The following is a 9,655-nucleotide window of genomic DNA, read 5'->3' on the forward strand; positions in this document are numbered from 1 at the left end:
CACGTGAAAATATGCTAAACATCATTAGGGAAATGCAAATTAAAATCACAATGAGCTAGCACTGCACTGCTCTTAGCAGGGCTAAAATAAAAAAGACAGATTATAACAGGTGTTGGTGAGGATGTGGAGGAGGTGGAGCTGTCGTACACCGCTGGTGGGAATGTAAAATGGTACAGCCACTTTGGAAAGCAGTTTGGCAGTTTCTTAAAAAGTTAAAGATTCACCTACGTATGATCCAGCTATTTCACTCTTAGGTATTTTACCCAAGAGAAAAGAAAAACATGTGCATACAAACAGGTGTACATGAATGTTTATAGTAGCTTTATTTGTAATAGCCAGGAATTGGAAACAGCCAAAATATCTATCAACAGGTGAATGGATAAACAAACTTTGGTATATCTGCACAATGAAATTCTATTCAACAATAAAAAGGAATGAGCTACTGCTACATCCAACAACATAGATGAGCCTTAAAAACAGTATGCAAGTGCAAGAAGCCAGATACAAAAGACTACATATTTTATGATTTTATTTATATGAAAATTTGAGAAAAGGCAGAAGTATAGAGATAGCAGATAAGTGGATTGCCTGGGGTTGGGGGTGGGAGATGGGATTGACTGCAAACTGGCATGAGGGAACTTTTTCAGCAGATGGAATTGTTCTAAAACTGGATTGTGGGAATAGTTGGAAAACTGTCAAAATTTACTAAAACTCATTGAACAGTACACTTACAATGGGTGAATTTTATGGTATGTAAATTATAACTCAAACTGTTCCATGACAAAACAAAGAGAGTATGTCCTTTTGGCAAATAATCGGGAACTCCAGGCTATGATTTGTATTCCTACAGAATAATTCTCTATAATATTTTATATCTTAATTTCTTTATTTCACAGAGAACCCAAAGGTGCAATTAACTCCTCATATGGTACTTCCGCTACTGACAAGTAGTTCTGTTTGATTGGTATACAATTTGTTTATATGAGCATGTAATAAATTAGTTAAAAAAAAAAAAAAGGTGTGTTGAGTACCTGCCAGCAAAGATGGGCACATGCTCGAGTAGGTGTAGCTCAGGGCTATATCCTATCCTTGACACCCCCATTTTACTTTCCCCTCTCTGTATTAATGGTGGAATCCTGGCTGTCACTCTGATGCCATCCGTATAAAATAATGATATGTTCTATTTTTGTCTCAGTCACCAAGCAGCCCCCTATACAGGATGAAGTCTGGGAACCGAGTTGCAACATTTATGATCTATGTGAGTCTTGCTCTGGGCTTCTTATTTAATGACTGGCTATTTATATTCTATTTTATTTTATGGTTTTCTAAGCAATTTCACATATTGATTTTATCTAGTACTCAGCACAAAAATCTCCAGGAATTTTGCAAATTTCAGACAGCACTTTTGTTAGCTACTATAGGAGGTATAAAGAAATACAAGACAGAGTTCCTACCCTCAGAGAGCTTACAGCGTATAGATCCAAATATGATGTTGGCATGGGCAGTGGATTAGGAAGGGAAGTGGGGTTCCACTGAAGGCCAAGAGATCAGGGGCCTTGAACGACATAGAAAGAGAATGTCAGAGTCTCCCTCTTAGTGGTCCACAGACTAGTCAGTGTTGAAAAGCAGGGACCTAAATGAGGATGTGGAGCTGTGAGGAGAAAGAGAAAGAGATGCGGCAAGATTACAGATGGAGGAACAGAGAGGCTTACAGAGAAATTCAGTAAGTGTTGCCTCTGATATGTAGTGAAAATGCTCTCCTTATCTCCCCATGAAATCTTTGGTGAAATCTCCATTACATCCTCTTAAAAAATAAAATAATAAATTGGTCCCTTCTCCGAATTCCTGGCCTGATTCTACAGGATTCAGTCCCATTCTCTATTATCTCATTCATCCCCTTCCCCTTCAGATCCTGTGGGTTTACTTCATTCTCTGTGTGTAAGTAGTAATTCCAATCATCTGTCACTTAGACGAGGTTATTAGAAGCACTCACTTATTAGAAGAGATGGATTACTGTTAATTGAAGGGACAAAAATGTTAAATATCAGGGCTCTATATGACAACCAAAGATGAAGCCCTTGTTTCAGGCTCATGAGAGTAGCAGACACTCCCACCCTAGCGTTCCCTCTTTTCTTAGGGCTGTCTCTGGTCTCCACAGTACCACCAAGAGAGGGCAATCTGAGGCTGGCATTGTACACAGTCTTTAATGCCGGCAATTCCAGTGTGTTTCTCCATGTACACTTCCTGCAGAACAGGAAGGCTGCCACTTACCATGGTGTTTGGCCTTTTTGTGGTCATTCTGGTGGTTCTGATCGGGCACAGCGGGAAAGCCAAAGTCAGCTCTCAGGCACATCTTAGATCTGCAGCTGGTCGCAACCTCAGGCTGATCACTCAGGCTGACATGGGAAGTCACAGGCAGTGAAATGAACTATTGCCAAAGAACAGGGCATCGAGGGGCACAATATATCTGTTCCTTATCCCCCATGTCTCTCTTACGGCTGGTTCCCTGGTTACAGGGGCCCAGTTACTGCAGTGTCGGTAGCATGGATGTAGGAACCCAGCAATTTCAAATGGCAAGTGCAAGTGTTCGTGTGCATTCATGTGCGCATATGTGCATGTGCATTTAGGTTTTAAGCATCTGTGACACTGGAATGGAGTGGACTTTGGGTTTGGAGTTAGCCTAATCCTGATTCTGCCACTTATTACGTGGCCTCAGCACAAATTACATCTATTATTTGAGCTCATTTTTCCCTGTGCTTCCTCACAGGTTGTTGTGAGAATCTGATTAGGTAATTTAAAGGGGTATCACTCTAGAAAATTCCATACACTATCATCGTATCCCACAAAGCAAGTTCAGGAAAGGCCCCAGAGAGAGGAGTCAGTGTCATGGGACCTAGAAATTGCTAGGTTATGCCCAATGCCTTCATCCTCAGATTGGGTAAAGACCATCATAGACATTTCTAAAGACAAACCTTGAGGTTTGTGGGAAACATTAGAGTAATACTGTACAGGGAAAATAATCTTTAAGAAGTACAGAGACTCTGGCATGGTGGCTCAAGCCTGTAATCTTCACACTTTGAGAGGCTGAGGCAGGAGGATCGTTTGAGGGCCAGGAGTTCAAGACCAGCCTCAGCAACACAGAGAGAACCGCGCCCCCACCCTGTCTCTACAAAAAAATAGAAAAATTAGCCAGGCGTGGTAGTACCCCACCTGTAGTCCCTGCTACTTAGGAGGCTGACGCAGGAGGATCGCTTGAGCCCAGGAGTTGGAGGTTGCAGTGAGCTATGATGATGCCACTGCACTCCAGCCCAGGCAGCAGAGTGTGACCCTCTATCAAAAAAAAAAAAAAAAAAAAAAGGCCGGGCGTGGTGGCTCATGCCTGTAATCCTAGCACTCTGGGAGGCCAAGGTGGGTGGATCATTTGAGCTCAGGAATTTGAGACCAGCCTGAGCAAGAGCGAGACCCCGTCTCTACTAAAAATAGAAAGAAATTATATGGACAACTAAAATATATAGAAAAAATTAGCCAGGCATGTGGTGCATGCCTGTAGTCCCAGCTACTCGGGAGGCTGAGGCAAGAGGATTGCTTGAGCTCAGGAGTTTGAGGTTGCTGTGAGCTAGGCTGACCCCACGGCACTCTAGCCCGGGGAACAGAGTGAGACTTTGTCTCAAAAAAATAAATAAATAAATAAATGAATAAATAAATAAAAAGAAGTAGTAGTACAGAGGATTGAGTTGAAATCCAGTTGGTGATTTTCTGCTCAGATTGGACATAAGGTCAGTCCAGTACAAAACAGTGGGAGGTGTTCAGAGGGAAGAATTCTCTCCCCTCCCCAGTATTCTCATAGCCCACACCCTGCTCATGAGCTTCATTGCACACAGAATCAGATTTTCTTTTTCATTTGTTGGGACATGTCATTCCTTTCCACTATTTTGTAAAACCACAGGTAAAGGAATGCAGGAAAGTCCAGTTCACCCCTGTTGTATCTTGCTTACACTCATGTTAACTGACAATAGAATTTAGAACAGAATCGTCCAGTTTGTTGGTTACTTGAATCAAGAAGCTAGTTGCTGTTCCCATCAGCCTCCCCAGCAGGCTACAGGGGGAGCCATGGAAGACTGAAAGTCACCACTGCCATTTCCAGGTTCTGAACCAGCAAGTCAGTTTAGTTTCCTCTAACAAGTACCAGTGTCCTGTCACCTATAGCTCTTGCTCTGCAACACAAGTCAATATGGTGGGATCTGAGTGCCATAAGATTAAAGGGCATGAACCTTGTGGTAGAAAGTGCTAGACAGGATGAGGTAAGAAGCACTCTGGTGTTGGGTGACTGCTGAGAAAATAATTTAGCGGGATGTATCAGAAGTATTAAACTTCTGCACACCCTTTTGACCCAATAATACTAGTGCTAGGATTCTTTCCTATGAAAACAACCCAAAATGCAAAAATAATTATATTCATTAAGATGTTCAATGCAGTGTTGTTTATAATAGTAAACATCTGACTATAACCTAAATGTTCAAAAGTGTAGCATAATGGTTTTGAGTAGGGACTTAGTAGTCAGATAGCACTGGCTTGGCTCAAATCCTTGCTCTGTCATGGAAGAGTCATGTGACCTTTTGTAAAGTACTTAATCTCTCTGAACTTGGTTTCTTCATCTGTAAAACATGAAAAATTAAAAAAAAATAGTCCTAACTCATAGGATTGTTGTGAGGAATAAGAGATAATAATATATTTGTGAGGACTTCGGGTAATGCCTAGCATACAGTCAGTGCTCAATAAATGTCCACTATTACTATGTAAACTATAACTGTTTTTCTCTGGATGGTAAGATGATAAGTATTGTTATTTTTAGTATTTTCCTGTATTTTAAAAAAGTTTATTATACATTTCCTTGACAATCAGAACAAAATCTTTACACCAAGAAAACATACCCATAATCCTAGAATACACCAGTGGTGACACTCCTTAGCTTGGGGAGGATCTGAGTAATCAGAGAATACATCAAACATGCAGTAAGTGTCCCTATGATGCCCACCTTTCAAAATGAATCGTGTAGTCTAAACTGGTTCTCAAGTCATAAGTCATGATCCATTAGTAGGTCATGAGGTTAATTTAGTGGATTTGATCAGCATTTAAGAAAACTGCACTAAAATAGAACAAAATAAAATTAAAAAGACCAGAGGATATTTCACGTAGTAAGAATGTTTTATGAAACTTTTACTTCAGGGGTGTGTGTGGGTGTGTGTGTGTGTGTCGGGTCATGATTTAAAATGTATTTCTTCCTGAGGGTCTCAATCAAAACAGTTTGCATCTACTTACTGTAGCCCTCAATAAGGACATCAGCTAGAAAGGAGGAATCCAAAACATTGTCCCCTTGTGGCCCTGCAGGCAAACACCAATGCCATTGAGTAGGAGCCCTTCGTTCCAAAGTCGGATGATTGGCTTTCAAGCATTTCTCGCAGAGTTGAAATAGGGGCCCCGAAGGCAGGAATCTATGCAGAAATGACTTCAGCTGTTGGGCTCACGAGCACGTGACAGAGTAGGGACGTCAGTGGCTATTTTAACTCTGGCTTCTTCCTCTGGCATTGCAGCTGAGCTCGGTGGAAGCTGGAGGAGCCACGGCCTTCATCTATGCCAACTTTAGTGTGCCTGTGGTTAAGGTGAGTGGGGCCTGGCCCCAGAAGATGGGGGTTGGAAGAGTGAAGCACTAACACCGAACCTCCATGCTGCTGCGCTTGCAAGCTGATTCCTGGGTGGGGGATAAAAGGAGGTCTTCCCTGATTGCTGCCATCAAAGGTGATCCCACGTCTTCTTTGCTGCCACACATGTGCATGCCATTTGTTCCTGCGTTTCTTACTTTGTTTGTACTTGTATTACAAGTAGATGACTATATGTCTGTCTTGACTCTTCAAAGACAAGAACTCTGTTTTTTATTCCCCTTTGGATCCTCTACGGCAACTAGTTCCCTCAGTCATTAATTCAGTCAGCATTGTGAGCTAGAGGCCCCGAGCGGACAGAGGATAAATCATAGCCCTTTGCTCCAGGAGCCCACAGGGAGGTCAGCAGGGGTACCAGGTGCTGCAGTAAGAGATGTGGAAAAGGTAGGCACTGAGGAGAGCCAGGTGGCAGGAGGTTTGTTTAGTGAATCAGCATTTCCAATGAATTTCAGATCAGCCCAACTCTCTGGCAGCCTTTGCCTAACTCAGTAATGAAATGAAATGAAGATAAGTAAATGAGATCATGCCTATAAACATGTAGCATGGCGCCTGGTATGTCCTAAGCATTGATAAATAAATGCTCGGTAGCTCTGAATGCTCAAGGGTTTGACATTTCTTCTAGGCTTGGGGACACAGACTCTTCATTACCCGGGGCTCTATTTCTAAGGCCCAAGGTTAAAGTCAATCTATAAGAAGTGTATAGGGGGAAAAAAAAAGCAAATGGGCAGTGGGGGAAAGAACATGTAGGATTTGGTGCTAAACACCTGGCTTGAGTCCTGTCTTTGCTTCTTTTAGTTGCATTAGATAAAGCCCTGAGCCTCCACTTCTTTGCTAGGAAAATGGGATTCGGATAACACCTACTCCCTGGGGTGTTACTAGTAAGTGCCTAAAGGAAGATGAGCTTTCTGAGTTAACGAAGTTCTCGTGGTTTTGTTGGGCATTTCCCCTCAGTGACCCTGTGACTCCCGGCTCTCCTTTCTCCTCACACTCACCACGCTGTCTTGTACTGGTCTGTTTTATGTCTATCTCTCATGAGGTCCCTGAGAGCAGAACTGGACATGATTTGTGTCTGCATCTCCAGGGCCTGGAGCAGAGTGACCCTCAGTGCCACCTATGCGTGAATGAGTAAATGGCAACTCATGCAATTTGTGCCATTTTATGCATGCTTTGCCCCCAGACTGCAGGGAGAGGTCTCTTGTTGAATGACATGCATGCATTTGTCCTTACTGTGTGCTTTCCAAGAACTGAGATTCGGGGCTGTCCTTCCCGGGGACTGGGCCCTCTTCTTTTCAGAATGCAGCACTGTTTTGGTGGAACCTGCACAGGAGTGGTGAAGGGGACGATGACACCCTTCATGCTGGCTGTCCTGTCCTGGTGGGAGATAAGTGGGGTAAGTCCTGCCTTTCTGGGCATGAGGAGGGGGTGAGGTGAGGGGTGCAGAGTAGCACAGCCCTCCCATTCCGAAGCGTCACTGCAGCGCCGCATCCTGTTGAGATGATTAGACTATGAATCAGGTGCCCCCAGCAGATTGGGAGCCCATAAAGGGCAGGGGTCCTGTCACAGAGCAGGTGTCAGTAAAGGTTTCTGACCTGACCTGACCAGATAGGCCTTGATTCCAGAGCACACCGAGGAGGAATATGGTGCTCCTTCCCAACCCTCTACCCCAAGAACAGAACCAGCACACCATTCCCTGTGTCATTTGGCACTTTCCCATGAGGAGGTCGTCACACAAGGAGGATATAAGTAAGCAGCGGACAGACAGGCCTATGTCATATATGCGTCCAACAGCACTTAGCTCTGAAGACAGGAAAGGTGGAAAAGGGGCTCTGCTGCTAAGGTGACACTGCCGGCAGATGCTGTCCCCTTTTCTCTCATGACTCTGGAATGGCTTTGTGGGCTTTTACAGTGAAGGGGGAGTGAGCTAGTTCTAATACGTTTGAAAATTAGCTTACAGGAGACAGGACCCGTTGGACTTTTTCCAGAGGACAGTGTCCTCTCTGCTATTTATCTGTGTAGTCCCTAGTGGGGCGGGGACTCGGGTGGGCAGGCGAGGTGCCCACGGTGCAGGGGGTAAGGCTAACTCGCAGGCCCGCGGCTGAGCACTGGTCTGCAGTGTCGCTGCTCTGCTCTGCTGAGCCTGCTGTCTGCTTCCTCTCCGTTCTCTCCCAGTGGCCAACAAGTGGATACACGAGTATGGACAGGAATTCCGCAGACCCTGCAGCTCCAGCCCTGAAGACTGAGACGCTGGTGGAGAGAAGCGGGTGGAGTCCTGTGGCTTCCCAGAGGAGCCAGGAGCCAGAAGCTGCGGTAGGAGAGGAGAAAGGAAAAAAGGCCTCCGTCAGCATTGCCTGTTCCTTGCAAATGGGAGGCCAGGAAGTAGTCTTTCTCAGGGGCCACCTGAGAATTTGCATTTGTTTCTGCTTCAGAGTGTTACAGACAGTACAAAGGTGGGGGCGGTGGAGGCTCGAGAGTGAAGTTTCTGGAGCTCAGTACTGTCTGTTAGGAACAGAACATACCGACTGTCTCTGGGGTTTTGTCAGTGAGGCTTCTGCCACTTTGAACCTTGATCACAGGGACCGAGAAGTAGCAGTGAGGACTCCTGCAAGAGGGGCTAGCCCGATGCTCACAGCTGGGAGCCCCCTCCCCACTGCCTTCTGTCAAAGCCCGAGCAGGGAGTGTCTCCATCCCAGAGTATACCCCATGTGAGCGGTACATCATATGATGATATTTTTAAAGTAGAAAGCAACTTTCTTTTCTTTTTATATGTTTTTTTAATACAGTCATTAAAAATGTTTATAAATCATTTTTCCCAACTGAGAATATTCTTACATTATAATATTGAGTGAAAAAAAAAAAGCAAGAGCATAGTCAGCCCCCCTTGTCTGTGGGTTCCACGTTTGTGGATTCAACCAACCTCTGATTGAAAATATTTGGGAAAAAAAAGGATTGTTATGTCCATAGTGAACATGTACAGACTTTTTTTCCTTGTCGTAGCAACTATTTACATAGTATTGACATTGTATTAGGTATTCTAAGTAGCCTAGAGACTATGTGTTATATGCAAACTTCACACCATTTTATATAAGGGACTTGAACATCAGTGGATTTTTGTGTCCACAGGGAATTCTAGAACCAGTCCCTCAGGGATCCCAAGGGACACTGTATAACATTTTATTTATGCCATAATCTCACTTGGTTACCCCCTGCCATTCTCCCCTAGCCACACTCCAGACACTGACACTCTTTCCAGTGCTCAGAACCAGCGCGCCCATCACCACCGCCTCGCTCCATCCTCAGGCCCCGGCACTGCTGCCCCCTCAGTCTTCCCGGGCTGAGCTCTTCTGGTCATCCCCCCGGCTCAGTGTCACTTCTGAGGGGCCTTCTTGGACCACCCATTACCCACTTTGTCCCATATTAACTGATTTTCTTTATAACACTTATCTGAATTGAAATTACTTTATTCATTTGTTTGATTTTGGTCAGTGCAGGGCCCACTATACCTTATAAATCTGCAGCCCCCAAGCCCGGCACCATGGCCTCGTACCTGTCCTGGCCTGTTAGGCCACCATCACTACCTGAGCTCTGTGTGCACCCCCTCAACCCCCTGTCCCATCCGTTGAAAAATTGTCTTCCATGAGTCTTAGGAACCAGGCCGCACGGCAGGAGGTGAGCGGCAGGCAAGTGAGCGAAGCTTCATCTGTCTTTACAGTCCCTCCCCATCACTGGCATCAGTCCCTCCCCATCACTGGCATCAGTCCCTCCCCATCACTGGCATCAGTCCCTCCCCATCACTGGCATCAGTCCCTCCCCATCACTGGCATCAGTCCCTCCCCATCACTGGCATCAGTCCCTCCCCATCACTGGCATCACTGCCTGAGCTCCGCCTCCCGCCTCCCTGCTCCCCCGACCTCTCTCAGAGGGAAAATTGTCTTCCATGA

At 45.1% G+C, this 9,655-nt stretch overlaps 1 protein-coding gene across 2 annotated transcripts in view; it reads left to right on the top strand.

The window, feature by feature from the left end:
* Positions 1-8,520, top strand: part of P4HA3 (prolyl 4-hydroxylase subunit alpha 3) — a 33,203-nt gene extending 24,683 nt beyond the window's left edge. Inside the window, exons 10-13 of one of the 2 annotated variants that reach the window (XM_069469260.1) lie at positions 1,196-1,258; positions 5,592-5,660; positions 7,011-7,107; positions 7,887-8,520. In XM_069469260.1, coding sequence (XP_069325361.1) covers positions 1,196-1,258; positions 5,592-5,660; positions 7,011-7,107; positions 7,887-7,957 — 300 coding nt within the window. In that variant the 3' untranslated portion in view covers positions 7,958-8,520. The remainder of the gene's footprint in view (positions 1-1,195; positions 1,259-5,591; positions 5,661-7,010; positions 7,108-7,886) is intronic. The other variant, XM_069469259.1, reaches the window with a different exon arrangement.
* Positions 8,521-9,655: the final 1,135 nt, after the last annotated feature.

The sequence above is a fragment of the Eulemur rufifrons genome, chromosome 6 (genome assembly GCF_041146395.1).
Source record: "Eulemur rufifrons isolate Redbay chromosome 6, OSU_ERuf_1, whole genome shotgun sequence".
Lineage (NCBI taxonomy): Eukaryota > Metazoa > Chordata > Mammalia > Primates > Lemuridae > Eulemur > Eulemur rufifrons.